This window comes from Rutilus rutilus (assembly GCF_951802725.1).
Source record: "Rutilus rutilus genome assembly, chromosome: 23".
Classification (NCBI taxonomy): Eukaryota; Metazoa; Chordata; class Actinopteri; order Cypriniformes; family Leuciscidae; genus Rutilus; species Rutilus rutilus.
The window spans coordinates 3,431,569-3,453,697 of NC_140233.1; the positions used below are offsets into that span (position 1 = coordinate 3,431,569).

Below are 22,129 nucleotides of genomic sequence, written 5' to 3' on the forward strand. Positions count from 1 at the left end.
CCTCACTGCCTTCTAGAGTTTCCTGCCAGAGGAAGTGACATCACTTGGTACAGTTCACATGCTTTTTCTATGAATACTTTGGAGATTTTTATGTTGTTTTATAGACACAAAATCTATTTTTTTAAATTAATTAAATTATATAAAATACAAAAATATGAATATTCTATGCAATTGTTTGACTTATTACATGATAGTTCAAGTTGAATACATGAATCAGGAGGCAATGGCAGACAATAATAGGTGGAGTGGGAGTCATATTAGAATATTTCAATAAAGAATATTTTCAAAAAAAATGTCCCTAAATATACATAAAGCATTATTTTAAATGATAGTGTAATATATGTAAGGGATAATGTAGAGCGAGGCGGTTGTTATAGCGAATACAACCCCCGACAGGCTGATCGGGACCCCGACGCGGTTCTGTCCGTCTCTACGGTTAGAATCCTGCATCCATAGCAATGCTCTGTTTTTCATGGCAATGGTGTGTTATACTTCGCAGCGTCTGTTATCAAGAAATAACACACCGCATTCTACATTAGAATTCAACCAAGCCATGTAATGAAGTATATTATTATTCAAAATTAATTAAAGGTTAATGAATTAATTAAAAAAAAAATTTTTATCTAAAATTTTCTCAGTAATTTTAGATTTTAGTTTATCTAGAGACGTAAAATGTACCAATAATTCTAGAATGACTCACACATGACTGAAATCAAAGCTTCATGAAGTCAATTACTATGAACTTTAAACAACACACAGTTTATACTAAATAAACTGAAATGATCTACATCTCAACACAGCTTTACACAACCAGCAGAAAGAGAGCAGTTGGAATAAAGTGTGCAGTTTTTGTGTATGTTATTGTTGATGTATATAGATGTTTTGTCGTTATGAATAGTATTTTGGCGCGTCTTCGATCCTCTACAGTTGGCGGCCGATGACGTCACTGCTCGTTCGCGCCTCTTCAGTCATTGAGTTTCAGTGAGTCAGAGCGGAGTCGAATCTTCTGAGGTGAGGAGAAGTTCACGGTATTTATCATATTTAATAACCATCAAACACACTTTATACAGTTTGATTAAGTGACAGGCTCAATTCTGTATTGTTTTCATCGATCACAGCGATACTTGTGCGTCTTTCTGGCGTCTTCCACTCTTCCTACTGAAACATTTCAGGGGCTTTGGGTGCCCCTTCACTTTAATAAAACAAAATGCATTTGATTATAATTAACATGACAATGTGTACAAAATTAAAGTTGCCTAAATTTACGTTTATTTCTACGTTTCTGTCAGTCTGAGGTGTCGTTGCCATAATGCGTTGCTATGGGTTAGCCTACGTCACTTGCGTGACTGTCTTGACTGAAGAGTCACTCCGGATTAGTGTGTGTGTGTGTGTGTGTGTGTGTTATGCGTGCAGGTTATGCGTTTTAAAATGAAAATGCACTGGTGTAAACGTACAGGTATTCCACAGTCTGCTCGGAACCGATGCTCGAGCCAGATATGGTTCTCTCAGTGCTTAGGCCTAAATGGCTCGACGGCATTCAATAATAAAATGTAGAATAAAAGGCACATATTTTAAAATATTACATAATTCATTGAAGCCTGTTTGTTATGTATAATACACCGATCAATCAAGTAGTATTTCAAGTCACTTGTCACAAGTCTTTACTGTCACTTTTCTTTTAATCAATTTGGCACATCCTTGCTGAATATAATTATGAATTTCTTTAAAAAAAGAAATAAAGAAATAAAGAAAGAAAATTACTGACCCCAAACTTTTGAACGATATATATTGGTACAAAATATTTCTATTTTAAGATGCTGTTCTTTAACTAAGAATCCTGAAAAAAGTAGGCTATTAGTATATTATAATAATTTGAATAATAATCAAACATAATTATTTTTGGAAGAATTATTTATATTATCTTGTATTTTAATGAAGAAGCAGAATAATGTTAGGATTAGCAATACAAATAATTAATGAATTGGCATCAGTTACTGTACGATGAATAGATAGACAGACATAAATGCTTAGAAGTGTCATTTATTATAAAAACAAACTCAGTAATTGAAATATTTGATTTTGGCAGATCAGCTCCTCCCACATTGGAATACATCATCAGTGAAGCTCCTCCCACTGCAAGAACAAAGAGAACAAAGAAAGGTTGGTGTTTATTCTTCATTCATTCATGAAGCTGAAGAACATTCTTGTTAGAAACATTCAAGCACTTTATCAGATTTAGATAAACAGTTAAACAATGAAATGCAGGGCTCGGCAGGAAAAATAGAAATGCGACTATTTTTCCTGCCGGTGCGACCAAATATTTGAAGAAATCCATTGAATTCGCCCCAGAATTGATAACATCATCTCTGCGAGATCCAGTGAGAAACATTCTGATTCGGCGCAGAGTTCTCTGTTATAAACCATACATATCAGATCAAACAGCGCTGACGTGGAAACCAGGAGAGACACTTATAAGGCTTTCAGCCCACAAATCAGCAACATTCACCATGGATTTAATGTAGTAACTCTAACCATATGGAGGGATTATTGGGTCAGATTTAAAACTAAAAGTCTAAAACTAAAAGTCTTAAACGAAAACTAAAAGTCTAAATTTGAAACTAAAAGTCGAAAATTAATTTGGTATTTAGGATTGGGCATTTGGTATTTAGGATAGGGCATTTTGTATTTAGGATTGGGCATTTGGTCATTTAGCCATTTAGGATTGGGCATTTAGGGATTTAGGATTGGGAATTTGGTCATTTAGCCATTTAGGATTGGGCATTTAGGGATTTAGGATTGGGCATTTGGTCATTTAGCCATTTAGGATTGGGCATTTAGGGATTTAGGATTGGGAATTTGGTATTTAGGATTGGGAATTTGGTATTTAGGATTGGGCATTTAATCATTTAGCCATTTAGGATTTAGGATTGGGAATTTGGGGATTTAGGATTGGGCATTTGAGGATTGAGGAGTGTATGCAAATAAGGAGGCGGGGCCCAAATACTGGAGGCTGGGTTTGAAATGGCTGGTGCGCAGAGGCACCTTATGGACAGCAGAGGGAGCTCCCACAGGGTTTTTCCTGGGTCAAAATTGGTCTTCGGTGGTGGCTGACCGACATGGTCATCCACACACAGCAAAGAGTCCTCTAGTACCCACATGATCCGCAAGCGCAATATTGACAATAAATGTTAAATTTAAAATAAATACAAAGAAACAGTTTGTGATTTTTTTTCTTAAAGAAAAGAAAGTAATTAAATGAACAAATATGAAAATAAAACAAAACATAGACTTCACTGTATAAATTATACATTGATACTTATTAAAGCTAAAGTTATCAGTGAAGAGCAGTGAGTGATTTTCTCTTTGCATTTTGTTGTCTTATTAGGGATAGTTCTCCTAAAAATTCAAACTATCATAATTTACTCTCTCAAGTTGTTTTAAACTCGAATAAGTTTCTTTCTTCTGTTGAAAATAAAAGTTATTTGGAAGATTGTGGGTAACCAAACAGTTGATGTACCCCAGTGACTTCCATAGTATATTCTCCTATGAAAGTCAATGGGGATCAGCTACTGTTTGGATAGCCACATTCTTCAAAATATTAATATTAGAAAAATATTAGAAAATATTAGAAGGAAATTAATAGAGGATTAGAACAACATTAGAGTGCATTAATGATGAGATAATTTTTATTTTAGGGTGAACTATCCCTTTAAGGACAAGCGGCAGCGTGTTTACTATAACTACTGTCCCTTTAAGAGTTGCGCGCGATGCGTCTAATATACACGCATTTGACAAGCAGATTTTCTCTAAATTTTCTCAAGTTTGCTTTCACTTTAGACATAACCGACTTTGTTTATATAAACCTTGTGTGTATTTAACAGTATAAGCACAATAAGACTCGAAAGATAACTTAGTCCAGTATCCAGGCGCTGGTAGACAGGCTTTTAGTGCATGTGAGCTTCACAGCACACGTCAGAACAGCGCATCAGCACGCGAATTAAATGTTTAACCGACAAGGCATTAAAGCACATGCAAATTATGAACTGCAGTGTCCCGTTCCGCTGCGTTAACATTTATGTGAACATACGTCGCGTTGTTTAGTATGTTGGGAGGCGCCAGAACAGATATAGTGCACGATTCTACGATATTTCTTCAAAAGCAGATCGTGGAGACGTTTTAATCGTCCACGATCAAAAATCGTCATATCGCACACCCCTAAAAAACCACTTCAAACTGGATAGAGATTTTTTTTTTTTTGCGTTTATTTAAAGTTATGTCAGCTGCATGTGCGGAATGCTTGTCACAAGCTGTAAGAGAAGATAAGGCAACTTTTTTTGACTGCAATTCACACCCAGCGCTAAGTCAGCAAAAATATTCTCCGAATGCACCACGTGAAACATGGATTCGGTCTTCCGACCTTTATGATCAGTTGATTTTGATGCGAGGGAGAGAGCAAAGACAGAACTGAAGACGGAGAGTGCCCGCGCGGGGGTGGGGCGCTGTGATCGTTCTCTCCGTCACTCCATCAGTAGCCTGCTTCACTCACAAAACCCAATTACTGATCAAATAAGGCTTTGGCGGGACAAAAAATCGTTTTGGCGGCCGCCAAAAAATTTTCAATGTAGGAAAAACCCTGCTCCCAGTGCTAAGGAGCACTGTAATGAAACCAAACAGAATAACAACCCCGACAGGCTGAACTTGAATCAGCCTGTCGTCGGGGTTGTTATTCGCTATAACAACCGCCTCGCAATACATTATCCCACTTATTACATGGCTACCTACAAAATACATAAATAATTTGACACAAAATATTGATTTAAAAAGGAGTTTATTGATTTAAAAACGATTGTATTGCTTCCGCTAAAGAAAATAGTCCGTTCCGCGTCCATAGCAACGCTCTGTTTTTCATGGCAACGGTGTGTAATACTTCGCAGCGATCTGTTATCAAGAAATAACAGACCGCATTCTACATTGGAATTCAACCAAGCCAAGTAAAAATATATATTTTAATGCAACGCATCAGAAAAAACAAGGTTAGGAAACAGTAACTGTACGTTCACAACGCCGCCGACTTGAGCTGCAAAGAAGCTCTGGCCACCCTGTCAAGGACGCTTGTCAAAAAGTACGGGGAAGCTTGTTGACGATCTATTGTTACAGTACACAGTGATATTGTGAAAGCCGTGACAAGAGACAAGCAGCTTCTTTATTACTATACCAGTGTGCTGTCTATTAGGGTACAACTTATGCTTAAACAGGTGGTTCCTATCATTATCGGATTAATTGCACAGTTTAACCATCATAGAGTGAAAGTTTATCATTTGCATGTCAGTTTAACAAGGGCTCGCTTGACAGGGTATAAGAACGAACAGAGAGAGAGAGAACGCCCCGGCCACGCGCGCGCACTCACTATTAATAATAATAATAATAATAGGCCTAGTTATTCTCGTCGTCAGACCGATAGCACTCCTTTCATTGGTGACTTTGTGTGTGAGGCCACATAAATGTTACAACGTTGTCATTAAGTTGAAGTTATCACATTGTAAAGTACAGTCCTCGCTCCAGCACTGCTCACTCGCTCTGTTTGGTTTCAGCACAGTGCTCCTTAGCACTGGGAGCTCCCTCTGCTGTCCATAAGGTGCCTCTGCGCACCAGCCATTTCAAACCCAGCCTCCAGTATTTGGGCCACGCCTCCTTATTTGCATACACTCCTCAATCCTCAAATGCCCAATCCTAAATCCCCAAATTCCCAATCCTAAATGGCTAAATGATTAAATGCCCAATCCTAAATACCAAATTCCCAATCCTAAATCCCTAAATGCCCAATCCTAAATCCTAAATGACCAAATGCCCAATCCTAAATACAAAATGCCCTATCCTAAATACCAAATGCCCAATCCTAAATACCAAATAAATTTTCGACTTAGACTTTTAGTTTTCGACTTAGACTTTTAGTTTCAAATTTAGACTTTTAGTTTTCGTTTAAGACTTTTAGTTTTAGACTTTTAGTTTTAAATCTGACCCAATAATCCCTCCATACCTTAAGCTTAGTGCTTTATTGTCAGCCCCAGTCCTACCAGATATGTTTTGTTTGTTTCTGCACAACTCAGTGTCTGCGGTGCCGCTGCACTCAGATGTTAGTCTGGAGCCTGTGAACTTTAAAAAAAAAACCTGCACGTTGTAATATCTGTACGTTAAGTCTATTTATTATTAAATCATTTGTCAGTATACAGTTATTTGGGGGAAATTTGAAATAATTGCATTGCAAGCTGATTTAAGGTGTGCCCCTAAATTTTCTGCTTGCGCTCCTAAAATGTTCAGTCAGGGGCTCCAGCGCTCCTAGTGAAAAAAGTTAGTCTGGAGGCCTGAAATAGTACAGAATGTTCTGGGTTTTATTTTCAAAAAATGGTCGGTAAAGGGAGGTTTGAGACATTTTTATATTGATTGTCAACATCAGATCAAGCTAAATACTTTTTTATTTTACATTTATTTTATGTCTGGTTCCCAATTTGCAACAGTGTTACCAGAATTTTAGTCATTTTCAACCTAGTGTACTTTTCTTTTTTTTACACCGTGTCCTAACTACACGCTACGCGATGCTGCGACACGCGATAAAAGGTATCTTTTCCATGTTAATCAGGGGCGACGGCAACACGCGACGATTCTATTTTAGAAACGGTTTCTATTTTTTTTTCTGCAACGTCGCGCTGGAACAACAAACACAAAGTGTGGCAATGATAATCTCAGGTACTGTTTATGTGCTTTATTTAATGTTAAAAGCGTGTAATGTGACTTTGAATGTTATTTAGTGCTCCAGCTTTGAAGCTGTAAAAGCAATAATGGATAATTCACCTCAGATCTTGAAATTAAACAAATGGGAACAAGAACGTTCAAACTGTGAACAAACAAGTGTATTCTTTGACAAAGATTGTTTTAGTAACTCAGCCTATGTATTTTTAATAATGTTTAAATGGTGTAATATTTGTGAATTTGATTAGCCTATGTAGCTACTTATCCACTTTCTTTCGAGTGCCGTGAAGAGATTACTATATGGTGCCGTGCACTCGCCACGAGACTCCGCCCACACACTGTTCTGATTGGCTCTGGTTTTGATTGATTTTGACGCATTTCGCAGTCGCGTCGCGTCTAGTGTGGACAGACACATTATTTGTCGCTGGAATCTTATCGCGTCGCGTCTGGTTAGGACACGGTGTAAGAATAAACAGTAAACACCAAGTTACTGATAAAGTTGTATTTGTCAAATTTCATACAAGTTATTCATAGTTATAGAGATTCTTCTTACAGTAACTTTGGTAACAGGGTCGATGAATGCAGTCAATGCTCCAGTTTGTGTAAAAACTGAGTCTATGGATTGAGATTTATTTTCTTGTCCTCCCATCATGCTGTTGAAAAAGCCCAGATGATGTCACAATTTTAATTTTGCGTTCACCCCGAACGGGAATTGAGTGTCAAATTTGCTTCTATCGTGTCTAGTTGGATGCTTGAACATTTTGAATCCACTCACGCGTCCAAAGCGAATTGGACGAGCGTTTGAAGCGAATAGACGCGTGTTCGAGGCGAAATCCGCTTCTTGTGGGAGGGGCAAGTGCTAGGCGGTGGTCTGTTTGCAAGATGGCTGATGTTGATCGAGCATTCATCGAGAGAGTCACCGCTCGTATTTGCTCTGGAGAGCAGAAGAGCGGCATAGGGGTAATCGTCGCCGTACTTGGGTCCACCAGACCCTCCGGAGGCGAACCCAGTTTGGCGAGTTTCACCACTTGAGGAGCTGCGCCTGGATGACGGCCTCTTTCAGCGGTACTTCCGCCTGTCCCGCATCGGAACGAGGATCACCCTCCAGGACACTGGTCACTTCACCACGTGACAGCAGCAAGCAGGCCCCTGATTGGTTAACGCAGCTTGAATAGACACCAAAGTTTAGACGCGAATTCTCTCAAATAAATTTGTGAAAGAAAATCACTTGCGCCAGACGCTCAAAATCGCGCTGCACTAAATGCGTCTATCGCACCGCAGGACCTCCAGATGTGTATTTACATTGACTTAACATGGAAGTCACTCGCTCCAGACGCTCAATTCACATTCGGTGTGAACGCAGCATAAGAAATGCTCTGTTTTTGAAAGGAGGAAAATCATGTTAGAAGTAACAGGGTTGAGTAAAACATGTAGGACACAGTTAAAGCAAATAAAATGTGTTAATTTAAAACTAGTTAAAGCTACGGCCACTCTACACTTTGAGCATGTGAAGTTTCTACAGACACTGCAATGGTCGTGATATGACGTCACACTCTGCGCAGAGCTGGGAAGAGTATCCAAAAACTGTACTCAAGTAAAAGTACAAGAAATTTTTACTCTAAGTAAAAATAAAATACTTAATAGTTAGTTGAGTAAGAGTAAAAAGTATACTATGAAAAAACTACTCAAGTAGCTAGTTACTAGTTACTTCGGATCATATGTACCCTTATGAAAAAGAAGTATGCTTAAAGTTAATTTTATGAAGTATACTTAAATAATGTTCAAGTATATTTTTAAGTATACATTATCTAGTAAGTATACTAATGTCAATATGTACTAGTTAGGGGTGGCACGGTTCACAAAACCCACGGTTCGGTTCATATCAGGGTTTTAGGGTCACGGTTTTCGGTTCTGTACGGTTCTTGTTGTTATTTTTTCTTTTAATCTTTAACACTCCAAAAATTTACTTCAGCATATGATATATAGCTTAATTATCTATTTATTTATTTCATTAATTGGGCGTGTTTGCAAAACGCAGCTTCTCATTTCCCATTTCGAAGTAATATAGTGAGCGGTCACTGTGAGGAAATTTTCAGTGGCCCTGGAGGTCCATCCATCTGTAGTGAGAGCTACGTGGGCTGTGTCGGACAGTTCTTTGTCAATTTCTCCTCGTGTCTCGTTATCATAGGCGTAATTTGCGGGTGGGACATGTACCCACCACTTTTTGCCAGGGTCGATATCTCGCGGCACGGATGTACCAATACAAATAAATAAAACATCTCCAGTTAACTAGCAAATTATTCGTTTCGTTCGTTTGTTAAATAAGAAGCAATCAGTGGCGCTGATACAGTGTTCTCTTGTGGCTCGCGCACACGCCGCACAGTCTTCACTCGGACGTGCGCTTCAATCCGTTTAGAAGACTCTCTATTCGTTACGGTGAAATCACAAACAAAATTCACACAAATCTGTCCCTGCTTGATATGATATACAACCACTGATAAACATAATCGGTTTTGATGAAAAAGAAAAAAAATATATATACGAGTGCGGATTAGAACTCAGAACCTCTGACACGCTTGGCAAAAGTTCTGCCACTGGACAATTAAAGTACATTCGTGAAACAGTCGATCTATGTATTTTTTCACGTGAAAAAACAACATAGTGGAGTAGATCTCATTAAATGTCTAAGTAAACCCAGTGTACTATTTAAATCGATTGCTGGACATCATAATGTTATTCTACATGCATCTGATTTATGATTTAGCATTGTATTAGCACAGTCACGAGGCTACATTGCGCATGCGTCGAACCGTGCGACGCACACACGCACCGAACCGAGACAAGTGAACCGAACGGTTCGGATGTTTTTTCATGTACCGTGCCACCCCTAGTACTAGTAGTAAACTTGTAAGTGTATTATTTTAATACCGCTTGGGACTAAATTGGCCCACTTTTAGTATATAAAAGTATATGTGATGCGATCTGGGAAAACCCGTCGGATGTCGCGCTGGGCCGTTTTCAGTAAATTCCAAAATAGTTTGAATGTCAGTTTTTTTGTCAAATTTTTTTTCTCCATAAAATTATTATTCTATAACATCTTTTCTCTTATCTCTGAAAATGTCTTGGCAAAATTCCCTTGTTTAGTGCAGAAAAACAGCGATTTATAGTGTCAAGCTGAAAATACTCTATGCGACCATTAACGCCCGGCAGAGGGGAAAAAAACAAAACAATCGCCGTATATCCCATACACCTGTCCGTCTCGTAACACTACAAAGATAGTTTACCTTTAAAATAAACCACATACATGTAAAGTGAATGTGTATAGTGCGCATTTCGCGCCAATCCTGTTTAAACTATAACGTCACGCAGTTTCATAACAATCGCGAGATGGACGCGTCTCAACGGTGACAGTTATTTAAACCTGTTTTTCTCAAAATTCCGTTCCAGAAAATCATAGAGATCGGCCGACTTCAGATAAACATAACTTCTGCTACCAACAAGCTATGATAAAAATAAAAACAGATTTGGAAAGGGCTTGATACCAGCATCCATATGATATCAAAACCTGTAATAGGTAAAATTTCACCATGTGGTGGGTTTTCCCAGATCGCATCACATATGTTTAAGTGTACTATAAGTGTAACAGTAGTAAACTTTAAGTGCACAACTAGTTCATAATTACATTTCTCATTTGTACTGCAAGTGAACTTATGGGTATACTAGTAGTTTACCATTTTAATACTTGTAGCAACTTTGAAGTATACTCTCAGTAAACTACTAGTTTGGTAGTTTTATACTACAAGTTTTCTTTAAGTGAACTTAAAATTATACTTAGTTTACTATTTATATATAATTTTTGCACTTGCAGTAGGCCTATACTACTATGTTCAAATGTTATTTTTTATACTTGAAAAATAACTTTAACTGTACTTTAATTTTAAAAACATTTTATTAGCTTCATGCATCCTTGTTTATCAACACTTGAATGTTGGCAAGTTTCATAAATAAAGGCAACATTTTAAACAAAAAAGATGAGAAAATCTCATTTTTGTCAAAGACTACGCCTTGATCAGATTCAGAACAATGATCAAAACACAGATGGAGTAGATCGAGTCCAACAACCGTTGTCGTTTTCTCTTCATGGGTTACGCTTAATTTCATTTGGAAACATTAAGCAGTTTTGATTTACACGCTGTTTAATGTTTGATGATCACATTATTTTACATTTGAGTGAGCAATCCTCTATCACTTGTTTCAGCTTATTCTTCTCCTGTGTTTTGATCCGGAGATTCTGCACTAGAAGATGTGTCATAGCGCCCCCTACCGTATAACAGTGAAAACATGGATAGCTGGAAAATTCAGTCAATGGTGGGAAAAAGTAGTCTAGAAATGTATTTTGCAGCCAGGGTAGTCTAGCAACTCTCCGTTGACTATCGGAGCTGTAAAAACCTAAATTGGGTCAGGCCAATCACATCATGTATAGAGTAGGCGGGGCGGTGCTTAACGTAATGACGACAGAGTTGCGACGGTTCCCTGCTACTTGAAAACAAAGAATGGCTGCTGCTGCTGGCAAACAGTCTCTCGAATCGGCTTTGGTTGCGACTCTGGAGGACTTGGAGGAGTTACGTTTTGCTTTGAGAAAAGAGCAAAGAACGGCACTTAAGTCATTCTTAAAAAAGGAAGATGTGTTCGTAGTTTTGCCGGCCAGATTCAAAAGTTGAATCTATCAACTAACGTTAGCTCCGCTGTTGGGAAAACGCTCTGGTTGGTTGTAGCGCTGTCCTATTGCGTGCAGAGTGAATTTGAAAGACAGCCGTTTATCCCGCCCCTCGGATTGAGCCGTGTCTATGGTGAGTTGCCAGACCTAACATCTTGATGTAGGTCTGGCTTGCCAGGCTAGGGAAAAAGTAGAATCAGAGTAAATTCCTATGTACACTGCCAGTGGACTAGCCTACACAAAAATTCAGATACGCAGAATTAGAAACATATCTGTTTTATATCAATATTTTAATCAATATTTTCAAACAATGTAAGTTTCATAAGACTGTATATGAAAAACTATGTAAAAAATATATATATATTTAATAGGCTACTCAATCAAAATAGTAAACACAAGTACAAGCCAAGAATACATAGTATACTTAATTATACCTTTAAGTATATCTAGATCAACAAGTACAGGCCAAATATACTTAGACTTTTCTGTCAGTATAAGTCAAGTATTTGAAATATATTTCTGAGAAGTACATAAAGTATATTTTTGAGAAATATATAAAATGTGGACTGAAAGTATACTTTCTTATTTTTAGTTGAAAAGAAGTATACTAATAGCAGCACACTTGAATAAACTTGTTTTTCGTAAGGGTAGGCCTATGTATGTTCCTATATATACAACTACTGTATGTTCCAGTAGTTGTGTTCACTACTGAACATCTGAACACAAACAACCATCAAATGCACATCGACGGATCTTCTTTCGTCTGTTCTCCAAAACATGCAATCAAATGTAGGGATGCACGATGATATCGGCACAACATCGGTATCGGCCGATAAAAGCTTTAAATGACCATCATCGGCATCGGCCGATATGAATATTTCTGCCGATGAGCCTTGCCGATAGGGTGGCGTGTTTCCTATGTGCACGTGACGACCGTGAACATAGCATGAGTGCCAGCAACTTAAACTTCCAACATGTGGAGGCATTTCTAGCATGAGCGTCAGTTTGGTTTGAGATGTGCTGGGGACAGAGACGCATTCGCAAGTGCAGGTAGAATGCCGCAGTATTTTTTTTTTCTTTCGTGCAGGTCATGTTTCGAAAGACGATGTCCTGTAGCTTACTAATGTAAACTCTCCAAGCTACAATGCTCTCCACAGAGCATAAAATATTCATTTTATTTTATTTTTCGTGTTGGCATTTATGAGGAAAAACAGTGACAGTTCTCGGTTACAGACGTGAACGCTCTGAAAGCGGCACTGATAGAGACTGCTTTAAAACTTCCACAGAGACCTCAAACAGAAAGCACAAAGCCTTTCTAAGTGAATTTCGTTTTGTATTAATTGTATCTTAATTTTAAAAAATGTTTCTAAAAGGATTTAGCCTAATAAATAATAAGTAAACCAGATAATAGATATCACGACACAGAGGCGCGCGCGTGAACTGGAGTTCGTCTCATAAATGAAACGAAACTCAGCATATAGCTTACTTGCCTCACAGACCTGATAAATATATCTATTATCTACAGAACGTTTGAAATCATATTTTTTAAACATAACAATTCAAAACGAAAGAAAACTATGTAATCCGAAATGTGCATTTCTCCCTGGCGCGTTCACTGTGTCGGCTGCAAAGATGAAGTTGACTGACTCGCGAGCCTACTCCGAAGATCGCGAGTCAGTCAACTTCATCTTTGCAGCCGACACAGAAAACACTTGTTTATTAATAAACAATTAAAATGTCTCCTTGCTATATTTGACATATTCATAATCATTACTTTTGCGCTTCTCTGTGACAACTTTTAGTTGCTTTATCAATGAACGCGTTCAGGCACAACACTGCAATATTGCAGTGTTGTGCCTGAACGCGTTCATTGAACGATAGTTCATGAACTCGTTCATATTTTGGGCGAACGTGAACTGAACGTACCGCATTACTGCCTGATGAACGTTACTGTGAACTCGTTCATTCTGGTGTCTGTGAACGGCACGCTCTCTCAGTTTAACTTCGTTCAGTAGGATGCCAGATTTCTATAAAGCCTTCCAGGCTAAAACCCACCGTAAACCGCCCTTAATAAACTGTCACCCCCCTTTTTTTGAGTAGACGTTAAAATGCACATTTCGAACTTAAATGGTTGTAATTAAAGAATGCTTTGGAGTATAGAAGTACAATTGGTATTGTTTTAAAGAAGACATTTGGCAGATTTTTGTAGAAGTGAAATAAATTAAGAAAGTGAAACAGGAAAAAAGTTATAGAAGTTTGAGTTTATGGAAATGTACAATGTAAAAAAATTAATTATTCATATTTTATATAAAATATATATTTTTAAAAACTGGGCAACTCTAAAACTGCAAAAAAATCAAAGCCAAAAATCTGAACAAGTTGTGTTTCAAAATTTAGGTTGATATCTCAAAAAATGAGCTTTCAGTAAGATTTTGTTTGGGCGTAGTACCAAACTTTTTCACTAGGTGACAACCAGACTCCATTGCTGCCCATATAAGGGCGCCTCCATTTCCATATGTGGTGATCTGAACCATTATTTCCACAATTTTCATACAATTTATGAAGTAGACATTCTATTCAGAAGTAAAATGGGAAGTTTGGCAGATTTTGATATGAATTCAACCTCTAAGAAACACATAAAAATGTTCATTGCTATTTCAAAATAAAGGTCTGAACACGCCTTAGGAATATGAAAATATTCTTGATGCAAATTGATAAATTACGGCTCCTCTGTAATTTATTTTGAAAATCAGTCACCAAATATGAAAACTAGAGATTGTAAGCTTTCAAATGATATATAGTTTGTCAAGATTAGTTTAGGTTTAGTATAGGATATTACTAGCCTGGGTGCCAGCCCGAACCCCGCCCACAATATTTTTTGGTCGGGAAGTTCGGTCTGGACTCGCTCCGTTGAGGAGCTATTATGCCCGAACAAAAATTGTTCGGACCAATCAAATTGTCAGGGCGGGCTTTATACGATGATGGACAGATAAGTAACGGTAACGTCATCATCCACGTCATCAACGAGCGCTTGGGTTGAATTCAAATGACTGCCGCTGAAGAATTGAGATTTCACGAGTTCACGCTTACAAATAAGTCAGATAGAATAAATACATATTTGGCGTGCTGTCTGAGGAGAGGCTTCGGGCTCGGTATTCGGCCCGAACCCAAAGTACTCCCCCGTATTCCTGGCTGTGGAAGAACAAGCCAAGAGTGAGTGCAGGGATGCTGAAAACTGTCATGTTAGGTGAGTTGACCGAGTGAATAAATATATGCTTTCCTCTCATGCTGATAGACGGTTGATTGGATTGATTATTTGAATGTGCTCCTCCTGAAATTTGTTTATAAAACATCATGTGTAGATTCCGCCATCGCGTCTGTTATAGAAGATATCGACAGCGCATTAATTTTAAAAGAGGAACCGCGATCGGAAACATGAATGAAAAACATACGTCACTTACTCCGTTGCTCTGATTGGTTGTAGGTCTATCCAATTGAGTGCAGAGGAATTTTTTTTCCTGGTTCGGTTGAAACACGCCCCATAATCAAAGCTCAATGGAGAAGTATCAGACTCACATTCTGACTAGAATTGAGTATGACGACGTCAGGCTAGGATATTACTGTTTTAAATATGTAATGGATTTGGGCCCACCGGTGGGCCCGTGACAGTTAACAGGTTAATATGTAGCGGAAAAAACACCCAATCTGGCAACACCAGCCACCTGTGTTCGACCTCTTGTTCGATCTCGTTCATCAAAATGAACAAATCTTTTTTCGAGTCATTTCGTTCATTTAAGGGGCTTTAAATGTTACTATTAACTGGCAAATTCCCCGAACACATCCACCTACGCAATCTTGATCATATTCTGAATTAAGAAATCATTATAATGCAGTCAAAAATCGTTTACAGGGAACATAAATAATTACTTCACCTCGAGTCTTTCATGAACGACTCATCACTTACGTTACAAATCAAAACAAAAAGCAGCAAGGAGGCGTCGTATGATCATTTAAACGAGTTTTATGATAAGGTCGGTGAAGATGGGAAAAAATCTGACGCATATCTTCAGTGTTAAAACTGATAAAATAATTGTCTGTGGGGGCTGTGGTAATCATTTTGAAAAATAATATCTCGCAACAACATGGAAAAAAAGAACTATGAACTAGTTCATTTTTGGAACTGTGAACTTAGTTCAAAATTGTGAGTATATGAACTATGAACTAGTTCATTTTAAAATTTGTGAACTGAACTTTGAACTAGTTCATGTACGTTAGAAAGTGAACTTTCCCAACACTGCTTTATTGGCAGCGCCACCCTTACATGTTACAGTACATGAACGGGTCACCACCGCATCAGCACCGAAAACAGGGGAGCATTTGGTAGACCTAGCCTGTTCAAGTAGGAGAAGAGGAAAAAAAATTTATTTGAATTTTTTTTTCTATTTATTTTACTTCTAAGGACTGAAGTTTAATGTCTGAACTTAAAAATAAACTGTGGCAATGGCATAAATAATTTACCTATTTTTCAGGGGTGAATGTCTGTCTACATTTGTAAAATTATACATTTATGGTAGAATCAAATGTTGTTTTGTTTGTCTTGTAAATTGCCTTATCTACAACACATGAGTGTAATACAGTAAAGGTAGTACAGGAGAGAGACTTGGATTTCTCTTCAGTAAAATTAAAGTGTAAATATATCAGGGGGAAAATGTGTATATATCGGTATCGGTATCGGCATCGGACAAAATTAGTTTGAAAATATCGGCATATCGAATATCGGCCAAAATGCAATATCGTGCATCCCTAATCAAATGTATATTTCTGCAAGCATGTTTAAACTGGTTAACTGTGTCTAAGGCCCTGTGTTCACCAAAGCCTTGTTTTATGCGGCTGGCGTATTTTTCCAATTGTTTTCCCGTGTTTTTTTAAAACGCCATGAGCGTAACGAGGTGCTGAGTGTTTTTGTTTTACATGCTGAAGCGGCGAACATTTTTTACAGGTCGCCGAGAGTTGAAGGATGTTCAACTTTGGGTAAAACCAGAGAATGTCTAATAGGAAGAGAATTGGCACTCTCTGCTTACTTCCGGTTTCTGGACTGTCTCTGTCCAACACGTCTCTGTCCATGCGGGGGCGCTCGCAGGCGAGTGCAGATTCAGAATGAATGGAGGTCTATGGCGAAAAACCCTCAAAATCCACTTTTCTCAGGATATAATTTTTTGTCTAGTAATTTGAATGTTGTATTCGAAAGGAGATGCAAAGAAATTACACATTGCTGGGTGTTAGATTTTTTAGAGTCACTTATTTGGTTTAAAAAGTCTTTTAAAATGTCAATGACGTCAGAATGCTGACGTCATTAGCAGAATGCTAGCGTGTTATGGGCAACAACAACTCAACCTGTAAGAAATCGAAAAGAAATAAGTACTCGTTCATTCAACTTTCGACCTATAACCCATGTTGAACTTGCAAAACCTACAATAAAATCTGAGATTTCTCAACGGCAATCGGGTGAAAGAGACATTTAGCCGTCTAGCCCCATTGACTCCCATTCAGTCTGCACTCGCCCGCGATCACCTCCAGTGGAATTCTAATGGAACTGCAACCAAGATCGATACAATGGGGCTAATAGGAAGTGCCAAGGCTCTCCGTAGACGGGCTCTGGTAAAACGCAGTGCTCTTCTCTGTCACTTTTTACCCAGCCTTCCAATCACAGTGGAGGAGGGGCGGGGCTAATAGCACACCGACCAATCGCCACATCCTGCTTGTAGCATCAACCGATGACGACAAGCATAATAACGGAGCGAAATAATTTTAAAACTAGAGCCAGAGCAAATACTTTATAATCTATCGACATTTTTATATTGAAACAACGCAGAAACAAAATATGTGTGAAATGAGATACTAGTAACACTTTTGCGGATATTCTGTATCATAACAAGCAAAGCATCTCAACTAAAAAAAAAAAAAAATGCTGCGCTGCCAAAACGCTCTCAAGCGCCCATAGCTAGGCGTTTTCAGCAGAGCGCCTAGTGTTTTTAGCTGGCTTAAAGCGGTTTGGTGGACACACGGCCTAAGGCAGGCAAAGGCGTTCGTTTTCAAGACGATTTCGCACACCACTGCGCAATAGACACACATTACGGCGGGATGGCGGGTGTTCATTTCATAAACTGTGAACAATGGCTAATTTAATGTATAAATTTCATAAACTGTGAACAATGGTAGCTTATTTAATGTATAAATTAAGGGTATATGTCCAAAAAATGGGTAATGTCATACTTTGTAGAAGTGCTATGGTGGCGTAATAATCTGTTTGGTTGTAAAATGTATTACCTGAATGAAATGAAATCGAATGTATTGTCCTGTGGAATCATTCATTCACAGACAGCTTACGAAGATGTTCAACTAATAAAGATCTTCATCGCTGGCAAAAAATATAATGCATTTGCAGATATTTTTTTTCACTACTGTAGGTCCACGGCCACTTCATCCAACGCTCTTGATGTTCTTAAACCTTCCTGTTACGACTCCGAGTGTGAAACCGCTTCAGACAATTCAGTGTGTGAAGGAAACTGAACAAATCATTCAAACTGATTCGCGAACTGATTTAGACAGATCTGCCAACTTGTTTGATGAAGTCTTTGAACAGAGAATCGACTCAAAAGAGTGATTCATTTGTGAATTGAGCATCGCTCATGCCCAGAAAAAAGATACAGAGCGCTTGGAATAAACTACGCATTTAACAACATGTATTGCAGTAAAATAAAGTAACGAGAGGAACGTCGCCCAGCGTAACGAAGTAAAACTACAGTTTTTTCATTAGAAATGTACTCGAGTTAAAGTAAAAGTACCCACATTTAAATTGACTCTACTTACTTTTTTCAGAAAAATACTCAAGTAAATTTAATGAAGTAAATGTACTTCGTTACTACCCACCACTGACTCTGCGGCAGCTTTTTTACAAACATACATTTAACATATAACAAATAATAATAATTCAAATATAAAAAATAAACAATCCACTCCACTTGAATACTAAACGTGTGTGTTATTTCTCACAGGGTAATTCACTTGAGCTTGTGTTTCTGGTGTCCCACATTCACATGCGCATGAATGGAAGTCAGTGCAAGGAAAAGTCTAGTGTGAACGGCCATTAATAATTAAGATGTTTTTAGTAAAATAAATATAAATCTCAAAGTTGGTGTCAAAATATGGCAGTATTGTATATTTTAATGTTAATATCATGTTAGATAATTGTGTCATTGATCAAATATATTTAATAGGTCTTGCTAAAGAAACATGGGATTCGTGCCTATAATGTTTTAAAAATAATAATTGGAAGATAAATTTACCTCATTCATGGAAAGTTTCAAGGACATATCCTTTCTATTTATAAAAAGGCATCAAATTATCATAATATTTTATAACAGTTGTCTACTTTCTACTATTACATCAGGGCTCACTTTCATGTCCTTTCACTTTATATTTGTCTCTTTTAATTATTTTGATGTACTGAAATTTAAATTCAATATTTTTTTCTTTCATGTCAGACCAGATGGAAGAGAGCGAGGAGAGAGAAGAACTGAGTGAAGTGGAGGAGGAACATCATGTCAAACGCTCAAAGACTAAAAATATATTTTTAAAGAAAAGAGCCAAGACATCTTTCACCTGCACTCAGTGTGGAAACAGTTTCACAACCAAACACAGTCTTGAGCGTCACATGAGGATCCACACCGGAGAGAAGCCGTTCACATGTGATCAGTGTGGAAACAGTTTCACAACCAAACAAAGTCTTGAGCGTCACATAAGGATCCACACCGGAGAGAAGCCGTTCTCATGTGATCAATGTGGAAACAGTTTCACAACCAAACAAAGTCTTGAGCTTCACATGATGATCCACACCGGAGAGAAGCCGTTCACATGTGATCAGTGTGGAAACAGTTTCACAACCAAACAAAGTCTTGAGCATCACATGAGGATCCACACCGGAGAGAAGCCGTTCACATGTGATCAGTGTGGAAACAGTTTCACAACCAAACAAAGTCTTGAGCATCACATGAGGATCCACACCGGAGAGAAGCCGTTCACATGTGATCAATGCAGCAAAACATTTCTTCGTGCATCAGACCTGAAGAACCACCTGAGAGTTCACACGAAGGAGAAGCCGCATTCATGTTCTGTGTGTGGAAAGAGTTTTTCACGACTGCCATATTTACATGAACATGAGAAAATTCACACTGGTGTAAGAGAGTACATGTGCTTTGAGTGTGAGAAGACTTTCATTTCAGCGAACTGTTTAAAACGGCACAAGAGAATTCACACTGGAGTAAAACCTTACAAGTGTCCACACTGTGACCAGAGATTCAGTCAGTTAACAAATCTGAAATCACATGAGAGGATCCACACTGGAGAAAAACCTTACAAGTGTCCACACTGTGACCAGAGATTCAGTCAGTCATCACATCTGAAAAGACATGAGAGGATCCACACTGGAGAAAAACCTTACAAGTGTTCACACTGTGACCAGAGATTCAGTTATTTATCAAATCTGAAAACACATGAGAGGATCCACAGCAATTCCCGGTTTGTTAATAACAGTCTCTACTTTATTTAACTTTAATAATACACCGCACATAAATTTCTCAATCAGCCATTGCAATAATCAAATGTGGGCAATGAAAGATTTATGCAAATATTCAATTTCAAGCTACCCTAAAATATTAGTTTTAAGGTAAGATTTAAAAAAGCTAAGAGATTTGTGACAAGTGCTGAATATATGAAGAGTTCAGATGCAAAAACCTCTAAATGCCATCTGAAATTTCCTCCTAGAATGATCATTTTTATCAAGCTCGTATATTTAAGTTCAGTAATTTCACTTAAATGGCAATGAAAAATACCTATTAATCGCCATTTAAGTGAAATTATTGAAATTAAATATACGAGCTTGATAAAAATGGTCATTCTAGAAGAAAATTTCAGATGGCATTTGGAGGTTTTTGCATCTGAACTCTTCATATAGACATTCAATAGGCCTAATATTCAATATTCAGTAAAATACTATACTTGCAGTGCATACAGAATACAATATTCACCTTATCAGTTGCAATTACTAGGCTTTTTATGTAATTGCAAAAATAGTTTACTGCATACAATATTATTATTTTCTATAATGTTCTGGAGGCTGTTTTCTCCATTTTTTGAGGTAGTGTCTAATGGATGATCTGTAGTGCTTATTTTATTGACTCGTGTGTGTATGATCTGAAAGCACTGTTTGATTTTGAGAAGAGTCAATGGTTTTGTGAGTTTAGTTGAAAATTTGGATTTGTGTTTAGTTTTTCTGAATTGCTAAAACACTAACTCCCATTCTCTGAACCAGGAATCTGTTTCCACAATCTCTGATCAGTTTCTTCAGTTCTGCACAGTTACTTTCACTGACATATTTTTCTATTGACTTATTTTTCAGGCCATCTCCTCCAGTGAACAGAACGATGCTGAACTGAGCAGCTCTTGGACTGAAGATGCTAGGCTGTTCTGTGTCTTGTCTGTTGTCGCTGCTATATGCTAGGCTGTTCTGTTTCTTGTCTGTCGTCACTGCTATATGCTAGGCTTTTCTGTTTCTTGTCTAGAGTGTTTAGTTTCTTTTACTGTATGTTCTTTGAAAATAAAGTTAAGCTGCTGCAAGTAGATTCTGCATCCTTCCCTGCTTCAACCTGCTTTGTGACACATGTTTTTGGTCATCATATTAAAAATAACAATAATATTTAGAGATGTGAAGAGCTGGAAAAAGTGTGAATGGCTTGAAAGTCCGTGAACGTAGGCTCACTATTGGCCGGCGCTGGTCATGTGTGTGATGCGTGTGATGCTGGCCAATAGTGAGCCTACGTTCTGATGTACAACCCAGACGTGCTGCGCTGTTACACTACGTGAACTCACTCAGAGGCCCACACAGAAGAACATGAAGAGTTGAATAAAGTCATTATTTTTGTGCACAAGAAGTATTCTCGTCACTTGATAAACTTAAAGGGACACTTCACCCATTTGCTTTGCATCGTTAGAAACCCAGTCATATTTTTGAATGGTCGTGCATTATTCCCTCATTTTCCTCTGAAAATATATTAATTTGAGTTCCGAAGATGAACGAAAGTCTTTTCCGGTTTGGAATGACATGAGAAATGTCGACAATTTTACTCTTTTAAGTCAACTAACCCTTTAACCTTTTGCAGTTTAATATCTTGAATTAAAGGAACTCGCCGACTTTTTGGGACTTTAGCTTATTCATCGTATTCCCAAGAGTTAGATAAGTCCGTACATACCCTTTTTCATCTCCGTGAGTGCTGTAACTCTGTCTGACGCACCCACCGCTAGCCTAGCTTAGCACAAAGACTGGAGGTAAGCGGCTCCAGCTAGCATACTGCTCCCAATAAGTGACAAAATAACGCCAACATTTTCCTATAATATATGTCAGTTGAGGCTAATATTTCCAAAATTCAGTAATACAATACAATTTATAAAACGGTTAGTTCCAATCCTTGATTCTGATTGGTCAAATAGCTGTGCTTTATTCACGATAAAACACGGCTATGACCGCTTCACCCAATGGTTCTATGTATCACTCCAACACCCCTAGCAACCACTCTTAGCAACTTAAACACATGTGTGATCTCATTGATA

The 22,129-nt window shown here is 38.0% G+C and overlaps 1 protein-coding gene across 3 annotated transcripts; it reads left to right on the forward strand.

Annotated features, from left to right (window-relative positions):
• Nucleotides 1–830: 830 nt before the first annotated feature.
• Nucleotides 831–21,149, forward strand: LOC311282581 (uncharacterized protein). Of its 3 annotated transcripts, XM_084396403.1 has the most exons (4): nt 831–1,011; nt 2,087–2,160; nt 19,009–20,041; nt 20,922–21,143. In XM_084396403.1, exons 3-4 carry the CDS (start codon nt 19,014–19,016, stop codon nt 20,956–20,958), a joined length of 1,065 nt encoding a protein of 354 aa, XP_084252529.1. In that variant the 5' UTR covers nt 831–1,011; nt 2,087–2,160; nt 19,009–19,013; the 3' UTR covers nt 20,959–21,143. The 3 variants fall into 3 exon arrangements, with proteins under 3 accessions (XP_084252529.1, XP_084252528.1, XP_084252527.1); XM_084396402.1 differs by lacking the exon at nt 831–1,011 and having other exon boundaries at nt 1,902–2,160; nt 20,922–21,149; XM_084396401.1 differs by lacking the exons at nt 831–1,011; nt 2,087–2,160 and having other exon boundaries at nt 18,922–20,041.
• Nucleotides 21,150–22,129: the final 980 nt, after the last annotated feature.